At 34.7% G+C, this 24,424-nt stretch overlaps 1 protein-coding gene across 1 annotated transcript; it reads left to right on the plus strand.

The window, feature by feature from the left end:
- The first annotated feature begins 4,515 nt into the window (after positions 1-4,515).
- On the plus strand, positions 4,516-18,422 carry LOC134243321 (protein hsr-9-like). The gene is made up of 7 exons (XM_062725580.1): positions 4,516-6,637; positions 6,730-6,866; positions 8,910-9,069; positions 9,280-9,375; positions 16,734-16,865; positions 17,919-18,023; positions 18,105-18,422. The coding sequence occupies exons 1-7, from the start codon at positions 4,549-4,551 to the stop codon at positions 18,287-18,289; spliced, it is 2,904 nt and encodes a 967-aa protein (XP_062581564.1). The 5' UTR covers positions 4,516-4,548; the 3' UTR covers positions 18,290-18,422.
- Positions 18,423-24,424: the final 6,002 nt, after the last annotated feature.

The following is a 24,424-nucleotide window of genomic DNA, read 5'->3' on the forward strand; positions in this document are numbered from 1 at the left end:
TATGTGTGTTGTTTGTTTTTGAACAAGCTCTCTCCCTCTCTCTCTCTCTCTCTCTCTCTCATCTAAGAGTGACCAGCTGCTATCTGTTTCCCTGTAGTCTCACTCATTATTTCATTTATAACCTTTTTAAAACATTTTAGCTTCTGACTCATCAGAGACTGAGACAGAGTAAGGTGAAAGTTTACGGTACTCAGTCCACTTAAATGTCCCTCTCTAACAAGAGAAGCAGCAACAGGAGCTTTACGTACACCATTTTATTGTCAAAGCTACAAAAAAACTAAAAGGAAAAAAATAAAAGTCCTTCTTTTCAATTAGAGCAAAGGGATTGACAAAATTGATGAAATTGCCATACATCTGTACAGTTATGTAAGTAGAGAAGCTGATGTCCACTGAAGTCTACCAAACTGTGAAGTGTCTAAATTGTGATGTATACTACAATGAAGCGCATTGAAGTGGTAAAATTTTCCGTGTGGACGAAACGTTCTGAGTCATGTTTTGAACGTCAGTTACAACATAATGACACGCCCATATTTTTAGAAACGAGAAAAAAATATTCGTCGTAATGTTTTAGGACACCCCAATCTTCCCGACAAGCAATATGAGTTACACTGTAAAATGGAGCTTTAAAATTTAGAAGAGAGAGTTAGAGACTCCCTACTTCTGTAAAACTCAAATTGCAACGCATACATATGTACATATTTTTGAACTTATCATGTCTATTGAAGTTACCACAACACATGTTTCGGTCGAACACGTGTTTACTCGGTGTTTATTTAGACCGACAATTTCATTGGCTATTATATTTATGGAATACCTGTTCTACAGGTATTCGAATAAACAAATTGACAGTTTTATCCATTTCTAAAGAAATGGGCGTGTCATAAGATGACAATAAACGTTCTAAAGATAGCTCAAAACCTTCCATTCGAACGGAAAATTTTACCACTTCAATGCGCTTCATTGTACCTGTGTTTTGAAATTCTAGGTTAAGTGCAATTTCTGAAAAGAGCTAGCCTGTGCAATATACTGCATATTCTCAGATTTCATTGATTTCGAAGATGCATGCAAGTGCATGTATCATGCATTCTCAATTAGATTGATGTGAACATATTTTATTGTCTATAAACTTTACAACTGGGATTGGGCAAAAGTACTAAAAACTTAATATTCCCTTTCCCTACATATGAATTATACCAAACATATTTAATTAGGCCTAATGTAACTAACCTGACCTATATTTTTTAAAGACATTTAACTGGGCTATATTTAAAAAAAAAAAAACAACATTTTTTTTAAAAATGTCTTTACTAGAATGTAAGACTTTTATCACAAGATTATAAAAATGTCAATGATTGAAAGACTTTCATATGCGACTTATATTATTCCTTATATGCTGTACACCTCTGCTTAATCAAATTGTAAAGAAAAACCACTTACAGTTATATTTTTGCTTATTTTTACTTGAAAAATTTTGTAAATATTTGTGTAAACACCCACTCCATCGATAAATAATTTGCATTAAATGTGTGCTTATTTTTTGTTTCGAACTTAATGCTTCTATGATTTTAAATTAAGAATATCTTTTAAAATTATCACTAGGTATGTACGTTGGAAGATACGTTTATACGTACGTCAATGTGAATTTTGATCGGGATCGAGTTTCCTATAATATGCAACACCAGTGGCGGGAGAAAACAGGTTCAGGTTGTTCAGAAGAAGGTGTTGGATTTAAATCAAGGTAGATAAACTTAATTAAAAGGTTATTTGCTATCATATAAACAGATTCATGATATTTTCTTGACGGTTTTATTCACTAAAATGAAATAACGATTGATAGACAAGACATATTTTTATGTCTAGGACAGTAGGTATTAAATCAGACACTGAATTTACTACTTCCACTGTTGTATGAGAACTTATCTTAATCTCAGATAGGTACAAGACTTTCACTTATAAGTGGTGTGCGAGACTTGCTAACCCTAAATAGCTTAGTGATGTAAATGTTACTACACAGTCCTATGAACATTTGGATGTTGTGGATCTGGGGACTGGTAAAATCCAAAGGAGAGGACATATATTCCTTTTACATAATAAAATTCGTCGGAAAAAAGAAATTATTGATAACAATAAATTTAGAATTGATGATGTTAAAGGTGCATGGACACAGATTTGAAGTTGATAATTTCTGTATAATATCACGACATATATTTTAATAGGATTTCACACAAAAATATATTAAAATTTTATTTCATCTTATAGTTATTGAAACTTCAAATTTTTGGATGGGTTTGATTGACACACCCTTGCACTGTGTATTAATGAAAAAATTTTAAAACTTTATTCCAGAAAAATAATTATATTCAGAGTAGAAATGTTAGCAAAACCCCTTCACAAGTATCGTCATTCTGCGCTAAGTGTTGTGTACAGATTTTAGCAAATTGATCACACCCATGAAACGTACACAGTTTTTGTAAACAGGGCACGAGCTCTATTATTGTTGATGTTTACAATTCACCATTCAATTGTTAAAGTCTGCTCACCACAACTGCACGGACTGACAATATACTGTATGTATGTTTTGCTTTCAAACATTTCTACTCTGAATTTTCTGGATTATAAGTTATAATATTTTTCATTTATACACAACAAGATTGCCACTTTTCCTAAGTATTAAGAATAAAATTAAAATTTGTGAAAGTGCAAGGATATGTCAATCAAACCCATCTGAAAATTTGAAGTTTTAATAACTTTTAGATGAAATAAGTTTTTTAATATATTTTTGAGTGAAATGCTATTAAAATATATTAGTCGTTATATTATACAGAAAATATTAACTTCAAATCTGTGTCCATGCACCTTTAATATTTGAAAAGATCTTTTAGTTGAACTTCATTCATGACATATTAAAATAATTAAGTGTATAATTTAAAAAAAAGATTATTAGCAGACAAGCATGATTAAAAATTATTTAACAAAACGATGGGTCATTACTGGATAATCCCTATTAACCGCCCCTACCCCTATAAGCGCCCCTAGGTTTTTTTCAATTGGGAGGTCAACATTACTGCTACATCGCCAAAAATTTCAACTCGTTAAACTGTACTACATTTTTTCGAAGTTTCAACCAATCATTACCGCTACATTTTTTGGCCCAAAACAACTCCTTAACACTACATATCGAATCAGCCAGATATGGTACGAAATATGAGTTCCAATCACGGATTTCTTTACAAGACAGCAGTATGTCAAGCAAATGGCATTCAAAGCATTAGCAATTGTGTAAAGACATTGTGAAAATTGTGACTTATCTATGAATTTATCTATGAACAGTGCTTGATTTTCCAATTTTTTAAGTGTTTTATAAAATAAGGCCAAAAGAAAAAGTCTTGTTTCCTGCTACCCGACCTACCCTATTTTTTTGCACCCGACCCTAAGTTTTTTTTAGCTTTTGGGGAAAAACTTGGAAATTTCAGGAATTTTATGTTCCAAAAGTGAAAAAAATAGATACATTCAAATTGTATTTCATGATATATATGTTTACAATATGGACTTTCATAAACTTCTACTTGAGTTGTGCATCAAAGATAATATTGACCTAGCTATGACATGTTTAATTTGGTTTTGTTGTAGTTCATATCCAAAAAATACCATTGGAAAAAATGAAATAAATTTAAAAAATAAAATAATTTTCCTACCTACCTACCCTATTTTTTTCAGGCTGGTAGCAGGAAACAAGACTATTATTTTATTTGGCCTAAAATAGATTTTAAATTAAAAAAAATTAAAAAAAAAAAACCCACCCTGCTCAAAGTCCTACTTTTACCTCCTAGAGGTGAGCAGGAGAATCGGGACTTATACTTGTATATGTTGTATTTTAAATCAATCTATCCACGCAAAAGTAGCTGGCTAACAAAAAGGGCAATGTATAGCGGTAATGTATACTTTTATATGTAGCGGTAATGTAACGTTATTTGTAGCGGTAATGAAAATTTTGATAATGTAGCGGTAATGATACGCACCCTTTCAATTGTTAGGAAATGAAGGCCCCCTGTACAGTACTTAAAATCATCTAGAATCGTATCAAAAGTCTACCAAAATTTGAAGAAAGTGAAAATAAAACTTGTCTATAATCCAATTTCTTGTTGGAAAATGATTCATTTAGCATAATTTTGATGGATTATCTTCTCTTAAACTAAAGTTAGACATTATTTTAAAGGTTCTTTGAATTTAATTTTTTTTTCCAAAATATTTTTTAAAGTTAAAATATTATCTTAAATATCATAAAGAGAATATCAAAATAACAGCCCCCCATTCGCAATTTTCTAAGTGCCCGGGGCAGTTAATAGGGATGATATAGTATGTCAGTCAAAATGCGGGCTCAATTTTAGATACATTGTGAAATTGTGATATTCAAGTGATTATAAAATCTATGGCTATAAACTCCATATGGAATAAATTTGGGCATTGTAGTTTCCTGGTCTGATTGAGTTTATATACAAAACTTTTTTGTAGATTTCTTGGAATTGCTAGGCCAAATAGAAGAAGAGGATGGAAAAGGATACAATTATAGCAAGCAATTCCGAGATGAAGGATGAGATGAAGTCGGTCCAGAATGGGGAGTCTCGGGAGGAAGACACAGAGCACGGTGGCCACGTCAACACTGCTCAGCAAGAAATGAACAACAACAAAGTGACAACAAAAGTTAATCCTGATTCTTCAGCCCATTCAGTAGTATTAGATGTGGAAAAAGATTCCAATGACTCAGCTGCACCAGGTGTGACTGAGGTGAAAACTGAGACTGATAAGTCTACGGCGTCTGTTATAGTAAGAAAAACAGGACAACACAAGGATGGGGATGAGGTAGGGAAAGATGACAAGGAACGAACAACCAGTGAAGCTGGAAAAGCAAACAAAAGACAAGCTAAGCCAGAACGAAGAGCAGAGACACCTTTAACAGAAGAACAAAATACTAATGCTAATGCTACATTGACAGCTGGAAAAAAGAGAAGGCAGACGGAGGTAAAAATGGATGCTAATCTAGAAAGCCCTGATGAAGGTGTGACCAGTTCAGAAGCTCCAGCCACAAAGAAAAGAGTGGGAAGGCCGAAAAAAGAACTGTCAGAACCCAGTGGTAGCAAGACCCAACACAACAATAGTGATAAAATTACAGATAATACTGAAGTAGAGACAAAGAAAAAAGGACCTGGGAAGAAAGTTGTTAAAGAGGAATCTAGCTCACAAAGTAATGAAGCCAATTCTGAGTCAGCTGTTCTGAATAACAAGAGACAGAGGTCTAGACAAAAGATGGAAGATGGATTAAGTTCCAAGAAGCCTGAAGAGGGAAGCAAAGACAATAAGATTACAGCATGTAGTCCCAAGAAGGCTAAGAAAGAAAACCAAGATACCCAGATTAAAGCTGAACCTGACAAAAAGCGGGGGAGGGGTAATAAGACCGAGACACACAAAGACACAGTGGTGCAAGATCCAGCTGAACCAGAGAAAAAGAGAGGAAGGGGTAATAAAGTAGAGACTCATAAAGACACTAAGATGGAAAATCCAGTTGAATCAGAGAAGAAAAAGGGGAGGGGAAATAAATCAGAGACACACAAAGCCACAGGGATGGAAGATCAAATTGAACCAGACAAGAAAAGGGGAAGGGGTTATAAAACAGAGACTCATAAAGACACAGAGATGGATGATCATTCTGAACCAGAGAAGAAAAAGGGGAGGGGTAATAAAACAGAGACACACAAAGATACAATGGTGCAAGATCCAGCTGAACCAGAGAAGAAAACGGGGAGGCCAAGTAAAACTGACACTCACAAAGACACCGGGATGGAAGATCCAGCTGAACCAGAGAGGAGAAAAGGAAAGGGTAATAAAAATGAAAATTACAAAGACTCAGGGGTGGAAGATCAAGCTGAACCAGAGAAGAGGAGGGGAAGGGGTAATAAAACTGAGACTCACAAAGACACAGTGCTGCAAGATTCAGTTGAACCAGAAAAGAAAAAAGGAATAGGTAATAAAAATGAGAATCACAAAGACGCTGGGGTGGAAGATCAAGCTGAACCAGGCAAGAAGAGGGGAAGGGGTAATAAAAGAGAGACTCACAAAGAAACTGGAATGGATGATGCCGCTGAACCAGAGAAGAAAAAGGGGAGGGGTAATAAAACAGAGACACACAAAGATAAAATGATACAAGATCCAGCTGAACCAGAGAAGAAAAGGGGAAGGGGTAATAAAGCAGAGACTCATAAAGACAATAAGGTGGAAAATCCAGTTGAACCAGAGAAGAAGAGAGGAAGGGGTAATAAAACAGAGACTCTCAAAGACAAAGGGGTGGAAGATCAAGCTGAACCAGAGATGAAAAAGGGAAGGGGAAAGAAAAGCGAGACTCACAAAGGCACTGGGTTGGAAGATCAAGCTGAACTAGAAAAGAAAAAGGGGAGGGGGAATAAAACTGACATTCACAAAGACACTGGGACGGATGATCCAGGTTCTAAAGTTAAAATGGGTAAAAATCAAAAACAAGCTGCAAAGGCAAATAGAACTTCAAAATGGGAAAAGAATGTAGCAAAGTACAAATGGGCAAATAGTGCTAAGGACAAATATGTAGGAGCCCATGTATCCATTACAGGTAGGTGTAAAACATTCATAATGAAGTCTGCTTGAAATGTATTGCTAGACTGAAGTTTTCTGAACTTGTTGATATACTTGGCTTTGTTGTAGGAGGGCTATATAAAGCTGTTCTGGAAGCAGAAGAGTTAGGGGCTAGAGCATTTGGGTTGTTTTTGAGGTCTCAGAGACAGTGGGCCAGCAAACCCCTCGAAGACGCAGTGGCTCAGAGGTTCAAAGATATCTGTAAAGTAGGTAGATAAGTGGGTTAATTAAGGAGTTACTGATCTGTGTGATGTACTAGATCTCTGATACTCGGCAAACATAAGGTAGTGATGAACTTAGACCTGCCTTGTTTTAATTTAATATTTTTTTGTGTGAAGGTTCTTTACCAACAAATTTTAAGCTTAACCTACTGTCATTTCCAGCTTGTCATAAAAAAAAGAAAAAAAATTCAAAACATGTTTTTGGTGTTGTAGTGTGGATATATATATTAAGTCAGACTTAAAATAACTCTTAGACATTAAATATATCAATTTACTTTGTTCTTTTGTATTGATGACTAGGAATATGGCTACCCCCTTGTGTTTTTTTAGCTCACCTGAGCCGAAGGCTCAAGTGAGCTTTTCTGATCACATTTTGTCCATCGTCCGTCCGTCTGTCCGTCCGTCCGTCCGTCCGTCTGTCTATCCGTCTGTAAACTTTTCACATTTTCGACTTCTTCTCAAGAACCACTGGGCCAATTTTGACCAAACTTGGTACAAAGCATCCTTGGGTAAAGGGGAATTTAAATTGTTAAAATAAAGGGCCAAGTCCCTCACAAGGGGAGATAATCAAGAAAAGACAAAAATAGGGTGGGGTCATTAAAAAATCTTCTTCTCAAGAACCACTGGGCCAGAAAAGCTGAAACTTATATGGAAGCATCCTGGTATAGTGTAGATTCTAAATTGTTCAAATCATGACCCCCAGGGGAAGGACGGGGCCACAATGGGGAATCGAAGTTTTACATAGAAATATATAGGAAAAATCTTTTGAAAATCTTCTTCTCAAGAACCACTGGGCCAGAAAAGCTGAAACTTATGTGGAAGCATTCTGGGTTAGTGTAGATTCTAAATTATTCAAATCATGACCCCCGGGGGAAGGAAGGGGCCACAATGGGGAATCAAAGTTTTACATAGAAATATATAGGAAAAATCTTTGAAAATCTTCTTCTCAAGAACCACTGGGCCAGAAAAGCTGAAACTTATGTGGAAGCATCCTGGGGTAGTGTAGATTCTAAATTGTTCAAATCATGACCCCCGGGGGAAGGGCGGGGCCACAATGGGGAATCAAAGTTTTACATAGAAATATATAGGAAAAATCTTTGAAAATCTTCTTCTCAAGAACCACTGGGCCAGAAAAGCTGAAACTTATGTGGAAGCATTCTGGGGTAGTGTAGATTCTAAATAGTTCAAATCATGACCCCCGGGGGAAGGGCGGGCCCACAATGGGGAATCAAAGTTTTACATAGAAATATATAGGAAAAATCTTTGAAAATCTTCTTCTCAAGAACCACTGGGCCAGAAAAGCTGAAACTTATGTGGAGGCATCCTTGGGTAGTGTAGATTCTAAATTGTTCAAATCATGACCCTTGGGGGAAGGGCGGGGCCACAATGGGGAATCAAAGTTTTACATAGAAATATATAGGAAAAATCTTTGAAAATCTTCTTCTCAAGAACCACTGGGCCAGAAAAGCTGAAACTTATGTGGAAGCATCCTTGGGTAGTGTAGATTCTAAATTGTTCAAATCATAACCCCCCGGGGAAGGGCGGGGCCACAATGGGGAATCAAAGTTTTACATAGAAATATATAGGAAAAATCTTTGAAAATCTTCTTCTCAAGAACCACTGGGCCAGAAAAGCTGAAACTTATGTGAAAGCATTCTGGGGTAATGTAGATTCTAAATTGTTCAAATCATGACCCCCGGGGGAAGGGTGGGGCTACAATGGGGAATCAAAGTTTTTCATAGAAATATATAGGAAAAATCTTTGAAAATCTTCTTCTCAAGTACCACTGGGCCAGAAAAGCTGAAACTTATGTGGAAGGATCCTGGGTAGTGTAGATTTCAAAATGTTTAAATTATGATCAGTGGGGTAGGGTGGGGATGCATTATGTATTACAAGGAGGAAATCTGGTAAAGAATAGAATGGTCAAAGCTTCTCAGGTGAGCGATGTGGCCCATGGGCCTCTTGTTTTTGTATTGATGACTAGGAGTATGGCTACCCCCCTCATGTGTTTTTTTAATTGATGACTAGGAGTATGGCTATCCCCCTCATGTGATTGTCCCCCATGGTTCGTACCTGATGAACTGTGGCTCACCTGATGACATCAGTCTACAGAAGAGTCGAGATCTACTCCTGGAGGAACTCCAGCGATGTGAGAAGTTAGGCCTCAACAGGTTCAATTTTCACCCAGGTAAGGATTCACTCACACAAAAAAGATTCTGGAAAGTTTGAACTCTTGAAATTTTACAATGGTTCATCAAATGATCAAGAGTTACCGGTATTTATAAAACATGCACTCAGATTTTCTTGTAACTTGTTGCAGGAAGCACTCATTCTCAAAATTGAGGGAAATTTGAATGATAATTATGTAGCTTGATTATTTTTCTTTGTAAATCTACAGGTTCTACATGTGGAAAAATTTCTGTAGAGGAATGTTTGGACAGGATTGGAGAGAGTATCAACCAGGCACTGGCAAAAACAAAAGGTGTCGCTGCAGGTAAATAAAAACAGCTATAATAGGTCACAGCAGGACAAGAACAACTGTAAAATAGGTCACAATAGGTAAAGTAGGTCACAGCAGGTTATGAAGGACAGGTAAAATAGGTCATGGCATGTAAATGACAACAGGTAAAATAGGTCACTGCAGGTAAATAAGAGGTAAAATAGGTCACAGCAGGTAAATAAGAACAGGTAAACTAGGTCATGGCAGGTAATAACACTAGGCAAAATAGGTCATGGCAGGTGTATTAACACTAGGTAAAATAGGACACTGCATGTTGATATATGTCCAATTAATGACCAATGTACTGACCTGTAATGCTGCAGTGATTGAGATTATAGATTACATAATGACTTGTTATGCTGCAGTGATTGAGATTATAGATTGACATAATGATGCGTTATGCTGCAGTGATTGAGATTATAGATGGACATAATGACTTGTTATGCTGCAGTGATTGAGATTATAGATTTAAATAATGACTTGTTATGCTGCAGTAATTGAGATTATAGATTTATTAATGACTTGTTATGCTGCAGTGATTGACATTATAGATTGACATAATGACTTGTTATGCTGGAGTGGTTGAGATTGTAGAATGACATAATGACTTGTTATGCTGGAGTGGTTGAGATTGTAGAATGACATAATGACTTGTTATGCTGCAGTGATTGAGATTATAGATTGACATAATGACTTGTTATGCTGCAGTGATTGAGATTATAGATGGACATAATGACTTGTTATGCTGCAGTGTTTGATGTTATAGATTGACATGACTTGTTATACTGCAGTGATTGAGATTATAGATGGACATAATGACTCGTTATGCTGCAGTGATTGAGATTATAGATGGACATAATGACTTGTTGTGCTGCATTGATTGAAATTATAGATTTATATAATGACTTGTTATGCTGCAGTGATTGAGATTATAGATTGACATAATGTCTTGTTATGCTGCAGTGGTTGAGATTATAGATTTACATAATGACTGTTTATGCTGCAATGATTGACATTATAGATTGACATAATGACTTGTTATGGTGCAGTGATTGAGATTATAGATTTAAATAATGACTTGTTATGCTGCAGTAATTGAGATTATAGATTTATTAATGACTTGTTATGCTGCAGTGATTGACATTATAGATTGACATAATGACTTGTTATGCTGGAGTGGTTGAGATTGTAGAATGACATAATGACTTGTTATGCTGGAGTGGTTGAGATTGTAGAATGACATAATGACTTGTTATGCTGCAGTGATTGAGATTATAGATTGACATAATGACTTGTTATGCTACAGTGATTGAGATTATAGATTGACATAATGACTTGTTATGCTGCAGTGATTGAGATTATAGATTGACATAATGACTTGTTATGCTGCAGTGTTTGATATTATAGATTGACATGACTTGTTATGCTGCAGTGATTGAGATTATAGATTGACATAATGTCTTGTTATGCTGCAGTGATTGAGATTGTAGAATGACATAATGACTTGTTATGCTGCAGTGATTGAGATTATAGATTGACATAATGTCTTGTTATGCTGCAGTGATTGAGATTGTAGAATGACAAAATGACTTTGTTATGCTGCAGTGATTGAGATTACAGATTGACATAATGTCTTGTTATGCTGCAGTGATTGAGATTACAGATTGACATAATGACTTTGTTATGCTGCAGTGATTGAGATTACAGATTGACATAATGACTTGTTATGCTGCAGTGATTGAGATTATAAATTGACATAATGACTTGTTATGCTGCAGTGATTGAGATTATAGATTTAAAGACCCAATTTTTTTACCGTACGGTTACCTGAAGAGGGGGAGTGGTCTAGGTAACAGTGGTGTTATTTACCTGGAGACCCCCAATACCCAAAATGTCAAAAATCTATATACACGTAGCATTACACAGGAAGTCTGTGTCTGGTGATCAGGGTCAATATTCCGTGTTTCGTGTCTAAATTTGAGTGAAACTACTTGAAATAATTGAAATATTTCAATAAAAAAAATTTTTTATAAATACTTTCAGTGATATATAATGAAGAAAAAAATTATATACAGAAATATCGTTTTTATATTTAAAAAAAAAAAGACAAATTAAAGAAAAGAACACAGTGTAAAACTACAAAGTAAACATATCTTTTTAAATTAAACTTGTGTAAATATCAAATTTTAATAAAAATAATATAATAAAATATTCCATTCATAGGTAGGCCTATCCGTCGTGTGAACATATACAATGTACCGTACTACGATAGAAATATTGCCTTCGTTCTGATCAACAATAGTGTCGAAAATATTCCCCATTTCCGGGTGTTCGTGTGTTTAATTTTTTTATTGTTTGCAAGATTTCTTTTATACTTTTAAGAATTGATATTTGGCTGTATATATACACTTTTTAATTTCGAATATTGGATATTGACAGATGTAAGGAAATTCGAACTAAAAGTTACAATCTCGAAACTCCTAGCTATTTTCATTTCAGAACTTTACAACGGAACATGGTATAGATTGTATTCATATATACGTAGATAAAACATGGGATAAATGCTTTTTTTTTTATCCGTGCCGTTTGTGCTAAATATCTTTTCTTATTTATCATATTTCAATTTTAATCGGCAATTAGCGTTTCTGTGCACGGACTGGTCTAAATTCTACAGAGCAGATATCTTGGACGACATATCGCCTAAAATACAATATAGCCATTGAGATTAAAAGCAAATATTTTATGAAGTCATGTTTTAATTATCTACTCTCAATTGTTTTTAAAATAAAATTTTACCAAGATTCTTTTTTTAACCCCCGTGTATACATGCGGCTACATAAAAGTGTTTGACGTGTGACCAGGCAATCGTTTTCAAAGGACATAAACTCAGACTATCGGTAGCTGACCTGTCAATCAAATCAGAAGCTATTGTTTTTTTAATGATTGACAGGCGGTAAATTATTGATCTTGAATCAGGTAGATTTTGGGGGCGTTAACATAAAATTGGGTGTTTAAATAATGACTTGAAATGCTGCAGTGATTGAGATTATAGATTGACATAATGATGCGTTATGCTGCAGTAATTGAGATTATAGATTGACATAATGACTTGTTATGCTGCAGTGATTGAGATTATAGATTGACATAATGACTTGATATACTGCAGTGATTGAGATTATAGATTTAAATGATGACTTGATATGCTGCAGTGATTGACATTATGAAGGGTGTTAAGAAAGTTTGTTCCACATTTTTCTTTTATTTTCGAAAAGAAATGCGATGAGAAGATATTTACAATTTGTGATATTTCATGTTACAGAGTCCATTCTTGCTACTGATAAGGTTGTAAGTGTCTTTTGTTGAATCAATAAGGGGAGGGCAGGTATTTAAAGATGATGTCTTTTCAGAAAAATTAGAGATGACGCATATTTGTGACATATAATAAGCAGAGGTCAAAACATCCTTTCAAATATTATGCAAAAACTATTAAATCTGTGAAAAACTTCAAAATGAAAAACCTATTCTTTTGAAAAATGATCTATCGTTCCTCTACCTATGCTCATCAGCTTGTCTGATGCAAATTAAGCTATGAAGAAACAAAAGTAAATTATCCTTTATTTTCACTCAAAATGACCAGCATTTCTATTATTTGGGTGCTTTATTGATATTATATATATTTCCATTTGGAAGAAAAATCATATAATTCCCTGCTAGAAATGAATTGCTATAAATCTAAAGCACACTCTTGTGATTTTGTCGGACTTGAAAATTAATCTCTTTAATTAAGCACTACTTTGAAATTTTTGAAAATATTTTATCCCAGAACGAACTTTCTTAACACCCCTTAGATTGACATAATGACTTGTTATGCTGCAGTGATTGAGATTATAGATTGACATAATGACTTGTTATGCTGCAGTGATTGAGATTATAGATTGACATAATGACTTGATATACTGCAGTGATTGAGATTATAGATTGATATAATGACTTGTTATGTTGCAGTGATTGAGATTATAGATGGACATAATGACTTGTTATGCTGCAGTGTTTGATATTATAGATTGATATAATGACATGTTATGTTGCAGTGATTGAGATTATAGATTGACATAATGACTTGTTATGCTGCAGTGTTTGATATTATAGATTGACATGACTTGTTATGCTGCAGTGATTGAGATTACAGATTGACATAATGACTTGTTATGCTGCAGTGATTGAGATTATAGATTGACATAATGACTTGTTATACTGCAGTGATTGAGATTATAGATTGACATAATGACTTGTTATACCGCAGTGATTGAGATTATAGATTGATATAATGACTTGTTATGCTGCAGTGATTGAGATTATAGATTGATATAATGACTTGTTATACTGCAGTGATTGAGATTGTAGAATGACATAATGACTTGTTATGCTGCAGTGATTGAGATTATAGATTGACATAATGACTTGATATGCTGCAGTGATTGAGATTATAGATTGATATAATGACTTGTTATGCTGCAGTGGTTGAGATTATAGATTTACATAATGACTGTTTATGCTGCAATGATTGACATTATAGATTGACATAATGACTTGTTATGCTGCAGTGATTTAGATTATAGATTGATATAATGACATGTTATGTTGCAGTGATTGAGATTATAGATTGACATAATGACTTGTTATGCTGCAGTGATTGAGATTATAGATTTATATAATGACTTGTTATGCTACAGTGATTGACATTATAGATTGACATAATGACTTGTTATGCTAGAGTGGTTGAGATTGTAGAATGACATAATGACTTTATGCTGCAGTGATTGAGATTATAGATTTAAATAATGACTTGTTATGCTGCAGTGATTGAGATTATAGATTGACATAATGACTTGTTATGCTGCAGTGATTGAGATTATAGATTGACATAATGACTTGTTATGCTGCAGTGATTGAGATTATAGATTGACATAATGACTTGTTATGCTGCAGTGATTGAGATTATAGATTTAAATAATGACTTGTTATGCTGCAGTGATTGAGATTATAGATTGACATAATGTCTTGTTATGCTGCAGTGATTGAGATTATAGATTGACATAATGACTTCTTATGCTGCAGTGATTGAGATTGTAGAATGACATAATGACTTGTTATGTTGCAGTGATTGAGATTATAGATTGACATAATGACTTGTTATGCTGCAGTGATTGAGATTATAGATTTATATAATGACTTGTTATGCTACAGTGATTGACATTATAGATTGACATAATGACTTGTTATGCTAGAGTGGTTGAGATTGTAGAATGACATAATGACTTTATGCTGCAGTGATTGAGATTATAGATTTAAATAATGACTTGTTATGCTGCAGTGATTGAGATTATAGATTGACATAATGACTTGTTATGCTGCAGTGATTGAGATTATAGATTGACATAATGACTTGTTATGCTGCAGTGATTGAGATTATAGATTGACATAATGACTTGTTATGCTGCAGTGATTGAGATTATAGATTGACATAATGACATGTTATGCTGCAGTGATTGAGATTATCGATTTAAATAATGACTTGTTATGCTGCAGTGATTGAGATTATAGATTGACATAATGTCTTGTTATGCTGCAGTGATTGAGATTATAGATTGACATAATGACTTCTTATGCTGCAGTGATTGAGATTGTAGAATGACATAATGACTTGTTATGCTGCAGTGATTGAGATTATAGATTGACATAATGACATGCTATGTTGCAGCGATTGAGATTATAGATGGACATAATGACTTGTTATGCTGCAGTGATTGAGATTATAGATTTAAATGATGACTTGATATGCTGCAGTGATTGACATTATGAAGGTAGTTAAGAAAGTTTGTTCCACATTTTTCTTTTATTTTCGAAAAGAAATTCGATGAGAAGATATTTACAATTTGTGATATTTCATGTTACAGAGTCCATTCTTGCTACTGATAAGGTTGTAAGTGTCTTTTGTTGAATCAATAAGGGGAGGGCAGGTATTTAAAAAAGATGATGTCTTTTCAGAAAAATTAGAGATGACGCATATTTGTGACATATAATAAGCAGAGGTCAAAACATCCTTTCAAATATTATGCAAAAACTATTAAATCTGTGAAAAACTTCAAAATGAAAAACCTATTCTTTTGAAAAATGATCTATCGTTCCTCTACCTATGCTCATCAGCTTGTCTGATGCAAATTAAGCTATGAAGAAACAAAAGTAAATTATCCTTTATTTTCACTCAAAATGACCAGCATTTCTATTATTTGGGTGCTTTATTGATATTATATATATTTCCATTTGGAAGAAAAATCATATAATTCCCTGCTAGAAATGAATTGCTATAAATTTAAAGCACACTCTTGTGATTTTGTCGGACTTGAGAATTAATCTCTTTAATTAAGCACTACTTTGAAATTTTTGAAAATATTTTATCCCAGAACGAACTTTCTTAACACCCCTTAGATTGACATAATGACTTGTTATGCTGCAGTGATTGAGATTATAGATTGACATAATGACTTGTTATGCTGCAGTGATTGAGATTATAGATTGACATAATGACTTGTTATGCTGCAGTGATTGAGATTATAGATTGACATAATGACATGCTATGTTGCAGCGATTGAGATTATAGATGGACATAATGACTTGTTATGCTGCAGTGATTGAGATTATAGATGGACATAATGACTTGTTATGCTGCAGTGATTGAGATTATAGATTGATATAATGACTTGTTATGCTGCAGTGATTGAGATTATAGATTGACATAATGACTTGTTATGCTGCAGTGATTGAGATTATAGATTTATTAATGACTTGTTATGCTGCAGTGATTGACATTATAGATTGACATAATGACTTGTTATGCTGGAGTGGTTGAGATTGTAGAATGACATAATGACTTGTTATGCTGGAGTGATTGAGATTGTAGAATGACATAATGACTTGTTATGCTGCAGTGATTGAGATTATAGATTGACATAATGACTTGTTATGCTGCAGTGATTGAGATTATAGATGGACATAATGACTTGTTATGCTGCAGTGATTGAGATTATAGATTTATTAATGACTTGTTATGCTGCAGTGATTGAGATTATAGATTGACATAATGACTTGTTATGCTGCAGTAATTGATATTATAGATTGACATAATGACTTGTTATGCTGGAGTGGTTGAGATTGTAGAATGACATAATGACTTATGCACTGATTGAGATTTTTCCTTGATGTAATGACTTGTTACAGTTATTGAGATTTTTAACTGATGTAATGACTTGTTATGCTGTGATTGAGATTTTGACTGATGTTACATATTTCAGTGATTGAGAACATGTGTTGCCAGGGAAGCACTGTGGGAGGGAAGTTTGAGGAACTGAAGGGAATTATCAGCCGAGTCCATGACAAAAGCAGGATCGGCGTTTGTCTGGATACCTGTCATATGTTTGCTGCAGGTAATAGTTTTAAACACTTTGAAACAATTATACTTTATGTATGCAGTCATTGTGGAAGGTTGACTGAAATATTTTTATACCCCCGCAAACGAAGTTTTGGGGGGGGGTATATAGGAATCACCTTGTCCGTCTGTCTGTCTGTCCGTACGTACGTCTGTCTGTCCGTCTGTCTGTGCAAACGTGTCCGGTCCATATCTTTCTTACGGAGGGACATTAGAATCTACTACTCCACACAAAGATTGCCCATGACCTAAGGGTGTGTCATGACCTTGACCCAAGGTCATTCGGGGAAGTTCAAGGTCACTGGAATAAAAATTTCATAATTCGTGTCCGGTTTACATCTTTTTATGGATAAACTTGGTAGGTTCTCATTTCATGCACAGATTGCCCATGACCTAAGGGTGTGTCTTGTCCATGACCCAAGGTCATTTGGGGAAGTTCAAGGTCACTGGAAGAAAATTTTCATATTTTGTGTCCGGTCCATATCTTTCTTATGGATAAATTTGGTAGGTTCTCAATTCACACAAAGATTGCCCTTGACCCAAGGGTGTGTCATGACCTTGACCCAAGTTCATTTGGGGAAGTTCAAGGTCACTGGAAGAAAAAGTTCATAATTCTTGTCAGGTCTACATCTTTTTTATGGATAAACTTGGTTGGTTCTCAATTTACACAAGGATTGCCCATGACCCAAGGGTTTTTCATGACCTTGACCCAAGGTCATTTGGGGAAGTTCAAGGTCACTGGAAGAAAAATTTCATAATTCATGTGTGATGCATATCTTTATTATGAAAAAACTTAGTTCTGGAAAAACCCAGCGGGGGGTATTTTGTCCCGTTTGGACAGTTCTAGTTTTGTCGTGTATATCATTCTGTTTGAGACTATTTCAACCTGGAACCAATATAAATATAAGCACACTCAATTTGATGTGTTTCATGATTTGTGCTCCCATCAAACTAAACATGATAATATATTTGTAAATGTACATATTTTATGAAAGATGGCTAACAATAGCAGTCAATTCTTTTAATTTTCAAAAATTTGTTTCTTCAACAGGTTATGATATTTCAACAGAAAAGGGATACCAGAACATGATGGAAGAATTTAATCGTGTTGTTGGTCAGAAGTATCTGAAAGCCATACACCTGAATGACAGTAAAGGTAAAAGATTCTGACATTTTTTATACAAGACTTGATGCTATTATATGACATTTTGTGTGTAAATTTTAAAATTGATTACAGGTGAAGTTGGCAGTCACCTGGATCGGCACGAGAACATTGGAAAAGGTATGATTGGTAAAGCTGCCTTCCAGCGAATAATGAACGACGCTCGCCTGAACAACATTCCCATGATTCTAGAGACGCCATGTGCTGAGGATGAAACGTACGAGAAAGAAGTTCGTATTCTCTACTCCATGTGTAAGTGAGGAATGTACAATGATCCAAGTCTGCAGCAGTGTTGGTATAGATGCATGTAGATGTGTATGTACTTGGATGTGAACCTGGATTTTCTATTCATTTGTGATGATGATGTACAAAATAAAAAATACAGCATTATTATTGAGTATTTGTTACACCCCCCGCTTGAAAAGTGGAAGGGTATATAGTGATCGCTATGTCCGTCCGTCCGTCAGTACGTCCGTCTGTTACGCTTTGGGGTACCTCTTATCTCTTATCCGCAACTCCTCTCATACCACTGAAGGAAATTTAATGAAACTTCCACTGAATCTTTATTACGTATTGCCATTGTGCACCTCCTATTTTACTTTTTGATCTGACATATATTTTGGATTTTCCAGAGCAAAACATGGATACTGCCATTATATTCATATGGCAGGCAGGGGGTATTATTTAGTGAGCTCATTGCTCACAGTACCTCTAGTTGTGTCAAAGATGATGAAAAGAAGACATCAGGGGAGTGGTTAATATTGTGATACACTTGCCTCAACTCTCTGGTTGAGAAATGAGGGGTGAATATCTGTAGCTCCCTGGTCGAGAAAATTGTGCAGAAAAACCAGAGTTACAGATCCCAGAAGTGTGAAAACCAGAGATTTTGTTGGAATGCTAGATCTGGATATTATCTCTGTTAAAGCCATTTCCTTGCTTAAAGCATGATATCAGTTAAGTATATATTTTTCTTCTTTTTTCAGTACTTTATTTCCATTTCAGAGTGTTATTCTAGCAAGACCATAACATGAACATCAGAATTTGAAGCTGACAATTTCCAAGGCCATTGGCATATAAGGCAGGTAGTGACCGTTGAAATGTAGATAAATACCAGGAATAGAAAGGTAAGTAAAATATCAGGAATATTTTAGGTAAATAAGATGGACAAATAATTCCTGAATAATACCAGTATGCTTTAAGCAGGGGAACACACTATACCAGAAATAATACCCACGGCTAGCAACAAGTGTCAAAAGTTTTCCAATGCTTGGAGTTGCCCAGGTTAGTCTGCTTATAAAATACATGTATTAACTTCTATATTGAGAAATGCAAAAGGTGGATTTGCACATCATCATCAATTATAAGTGTCTTTGATGTCACAATTGAATGTTATCCTCATTCAATTGTATTTCAAGCATCTGAAGCCAAAGTGCTTTTTTGCAACAGATTGGATCATGATCAAAGATCTATATTTTTTTTTTTAGAGGATATTGATTTAAATTGATGTTTATAATTTATTGGAGAAAAATAGCTGCAGCAACTCTGAGACCACACTAGAATTATATACTTTATTAATTATCCAAAGCAGCTGTCCTTTCCACAATTTGTGATATACTTGATCTGTCATGCATACATTTGTAACAGAGGGAAGACAAAATCAATAAAAAGAACCCAATAATACGTACTTTATTTAGTTGGAATGTTTTTGAAGTACATTGTATAATTATTTGTATGTTTATTTGATGTGTCATATAAAACGGAAACTAAAAAAATTGTGGTTCAAGTTAAACAGAAGTTTTGGTGTGTTACATATCAAATGTAAATAAAAAATAGCAGCTAAAGTTTGGTGTGTTTCATATCAAATGTAAATAAAAAAAAATAGCAGCTAAAGTTCAGTTAAACAGAAGTCTCAAAATTAATAGAAGGGAAACAATAATGGAGTACACAGATAACTAGAGTTGATTTTGTCTATCAATATGAAGAGCATTGTAAATACATGTACTTTTGATTAAGGCAGTTATAAAATTAATACATTTGGCAGTGTATACAATGAATATTCGAATGTGAATCCTAAACCTCTATCTTCCTCAATACATAAGATTTTTTAAAAAGAATTCAGTATGTAAAGCATGGAGCGATTGAGTGTAATATAATAAAACTAAAGTAATATTGCTCATTTATCAGGCATACAATTTGATCATTATATTGAAATTAGAATTTATAAACATAAGCAGTGTTGCCTCGATCATTGAACATTTGATGTTTCTCAGTGACAATAAGAACTTGAGACCTCATGTTGAAGTGCATGGGTCCTGGGTCGTCTACGGGTGTGTCTGTGCTGCTAGCCGCCGAGTGTAAGGTGCTGTGCAGGAGGAGGGCACACCTGGAGGACAGGAACTCGGATTTCTTCTGACATAGGATGAAGGTGCTCCCCCGTGATCTCAGTGACAGTATTTTCTCACCCTTCTTGGATCCTACTTCTGGAGTCTCTAAATGTGATGGCCCAGTAATGTGGAATTTTTTGGCTATCCCATCATTCCCCAGAAATAAGATTTGATCTCTGATAGGGCAGTAGTCAAAGTACCCATTAGCCATGGAGAAAGAGTTGCCGAATCTGTCGTTCTCGACTACTCGGAGAAGCTGGTTGTCACTCCTGTACACACATAACTGCCAACACAGAGACCCAATCAACTTATACCCAGACAAATGACAGGATACAACCAATTTCTGTCCCTCATACTCCACACCAAAACACTTTCCTCTTGTATCAATGATGTCTCTGGCTTTCACTGTATTGTCAGAAGAGAAAGTAAAATATCGAATCTTGGATAATTTTGGAAAAGTAACACAGAAGCCTTCATCTCTCTCTGTAATGTCAAATGGAGGGCTCTCTAATGGTAGGGGAGTGCCGTTGTAACTCTTTGCATCATACAGTTTAATGGAAGAGCTAGCATTGTCAACTAAAGCAATCATTCCGCTTTTGAGTACAGCACAGCCAGTAATGGAAGCAGATTTCTCTGAGGACAGTTTGGCGTCCAGTTCTCGGACGAGCTGGAGTTTTGGATCCGCCACTGGAGGGTAAATACTGTCTATCAGCTGACTGGTCTGTACTGCCTGATGAAATGGTAGGATTCTCTCCGGGTCGAGTAGACAAGCTAATTTCTTACTAAGCATGTATTCCATGTCACATGTGTCCAGTTCTTTACGTTTACTTTCTATTATATTCTGGTACTGTTGTGTAAGGTGGTAGATATTTGTTACATCTTGGGAGTTGTCGCATAGTGTTTTCATATGATTCCCGATTTCTGTCAATATATTACTGGATGCAGATTGTATCTCTGTGCATTTCCTCACACAGGTTGTTTTAGTTTCATCTATGCACTTTTCCGTTTCTTCCTGTAGAGAATTTACTCTCGATTTAAATTCCTTGAATATTGAGTCCAGGTTGTCTTTTACGCCTGCAGGTGATAACGCTTGCAGATCTGAGCTTTTGGTCTGAAGTTGTAACGCCTCCCTGTAGTTTTCTACGCATTGATCGTAATGGTGTCCTCTCTCGGTTTCAGAAGGCGGGAACTCCTCCTTAATGCCGATGGAGTCCTTTGGACAGAATTTATGCTGTTCTGCAAATTTGCACTCTGCACACATGGGGATTTTGTGGTAAAGACACAGATAATCCGCCTGGGCGGCATGAAGAGAACATAACTGTTCAGTCGACATCTTGATGTTAAGTCACTATGAAACTGCGCACTTTATTTACGTCTGGATCGAAGGTTGAAAATAAACGTTCATAAAACATTCATAAGGGAAATCCTCTCGTCTATTTTTATCTGTCGTCTCTATCTGGGTTATGAAATTTAAAATTATAATTATATACCTATTAGCAGGCAGTCGCTTTTATGTACATAAAAGTTACAAAGCGCATTTACGAGGATTGATCCAAAAGTTCGTGGAATTTCTTTCTAAAATTTTATCATGATTTGATGAAAACAAACAATAGGCATATTTATAATATAGAGTCATACTGCAACAAAATTGGAAAATTTCACCCCGTTCCAATTACCAATAAGGTCACACGAGCTTTCTGAAAATGGATAGTTGTGAAACCCGGGGGAGAGTCATGTTAGGTATGTCACGTCACGTTTTAGAAGCATCTCACCCTACTGTTCAATTTCGAATACGTAATTCTACAATTAAAATACTGCCCTTTTGTCCATTTTTTTTTTCTCAAGAAAAGCCTGGGTATCCTCTCGTACCAACTTATCTTCATTTTTCACTCATATTTCAAAATACTCCCCATCTTTCCATATGATGTTCCAATTTCAGTAGCAATGTCAAGTAAAATACGTAAGCCGACAACGTCCATTAACGCTATTAATTTGTCTAGAGGGGATAAACACTTAAAACAGAGCTTCCAAAAGGCGGCCACACCTTAAATCAACGTCCATGGAAGTTCTATTTTTCTTAAATTTCTTACGACACTGGAACCCAGTAGCTAAATGCACTTTTCCAGATCCTATGTCAATAATATCAGGGACCTATATATAGTATATAGGTCCCTGATAATATACGCGTTTAAGATAGAGTGATCCCGGGATTTTCATAAAACTTATGACTTGACCAAAATTTGACGTTGTCTAACAACCTTAAGATGAACAATAAATCTTCAACTAATGAACTAAATATCCAGTAAAATCAGTAAAAATCTCACACAAAGGTTTATAAAAGATCAAGCAATCGTAATAATGACATAATTTTCGTTTTCTATAACACATAGGGCGATTTTATTCTCATTTCAAGAATAAAGAATTGAATTGATAAGAAACGTGTTGATGTCTCCCCCGCATTTCCAAACATCCGTTTCTATGGCAACTGCCATAGAGTAACTATCACAAATATTTAAAATATTTTTTTAAAATAAAATATTCAACATGTGTCTATATTCTCATTTGTAATTTTCAATCAATTTCAATTATAAATAAATAAAATATGAAGAAATTCCACGAACTTTTGGATCAACCCTCGTATAGGTTATAGTTATAGTTTAATTATCATTATGATGTTGACATTGCATCGAAAATGATATCTTACATTTGAAACGTGACGTCCAAGGACATTTAATAAAAGTTATGGACCAATCCAGGTAACTGATTGTGAATCGCTTGTATTTTACAAAAAAAAAAAAAAACAAAAAAAAAAATTATTATACATAGCAAATTGAATTTCAATTCCATGTGAAAATTATGAGAAAGTTGATAGATATGGAAAGACTAAAGAAAAGACAACACAGCTTGAAATAAAATGTAAATTAATAAATACAATTATGCTTATTTTATGGTATAATTTATAAAGATACAGATACAGATTTCAGATGTTCGAACAACGCAAGACAATTCGATACTTAGTTTTAAAGGTAGTTTTGCAATAAACATTAAAATATAAATAATTGTTTTTGTATTTTTTCAGATCCAGCATTTTTCTTCATTTTGACAATATTCTTTGTAGATGTAATGAAGTTGAAAAATAATACTTCAGTTAGCGTTTATTTCACATAAAATTTTTTTGGGGGGGGGGGGTAGATGGTTAATATAAATCAAAAGTGAAAAAATTGTTGGGAATGTTCAATTAAAATGGTACAAATTGCAATCCTTTGTGTAATTTTTTGTGTGTGTGTGTGTGGATCATAGTGCAGGGGGGGGAATGTATAATGCGTGATTTTTTAACAAGGACTAGTATTTAATTCACAACAAGAACTTAAAATGTATATATAATACCGCATATTTCAGTTCATCTCATAGTTTACAATACATGTAGATCCTGTTCTTTTATAAACTAAAAAAATCGGCAATAAAAAAAATGAAATCAACTTTTCAAAGTCGTTCTTCATGAAGGATCATTTGATGGTGCATTTACATTGTCGGTAGTGACAACATCCGTTTTTAATGAATGATTTTTAACCTTGACCTTTTGTCCTCAAAATCCAAATGCATAAGGAATTGTGATATAAATATTCTTAAGCAATTACTAAAACAGCTCATGAGCGAAGGCTCTACTTTTCTGATCACATAAAACAATTTTGAACAAACTTGCCACAAAGTATCCTTGTGTGAAGGGGATTCAGGTTTGTTCAAATGAAGGGTCACGCCCTCATTCAAGGGGAGATAATTGGGAATTAATGAAAATTTGGTGGTATGTTTTAAAAATCTTCTTCTCAAGAACCACTGTGCCATGAAAGATGAAACTTATGGGGAAACATCCTTAGGTAGTGTAGATTCAAGTTTTTTTTAAGGCGGGGCCAAAATGGCCGACCAAAGTTTTACATAGAAATATATAGGAAAATTCTTTAAAAATTCAGAATGACAAAGCCATAATTCATCATATTTATAAAATGTATATAT

Source organism: Saccostrea cucullata, unplaced genomic scaffold, assembly GCF_032062105.1.
Source record: "Saccostrea cucullata isolate Sc308-1 unplaced genomic scaffold, CSIRO_AGI_Scuc_v1 ctg133, whole genome shotgun sequence".
NCBI lineage: Eukaryota > Metazoa > Mollusca > Bivalvia > Ostreida > Ostreidae > Saccostrea > Saccostrea cuccullata.

Bases quoted from the DNA above. Each gene is read 5' to 3' on its own strand.
- LOC134243321 (XM_062725580.1), top strand. From the start codon at position 4,549: ATGGAAAAGGATACAATTATAGCAAGCAATTCCGAGATGAAGGATGAG. The intron at 9,376-16,733 runs GTAAATAAAAAC...TACATATTTCAG, and splicing joins AACAAAAGGTGTCGCTGCAG to TGATTGAGAACATGTGTTGC. The intron at 18,024-18,104 runs GTAAAAGATTCT...AATTGATTACAG, and splicing joins ACACCTGAATGACAGTAAAG to GTGAAGTTGGCAGTCACCTG.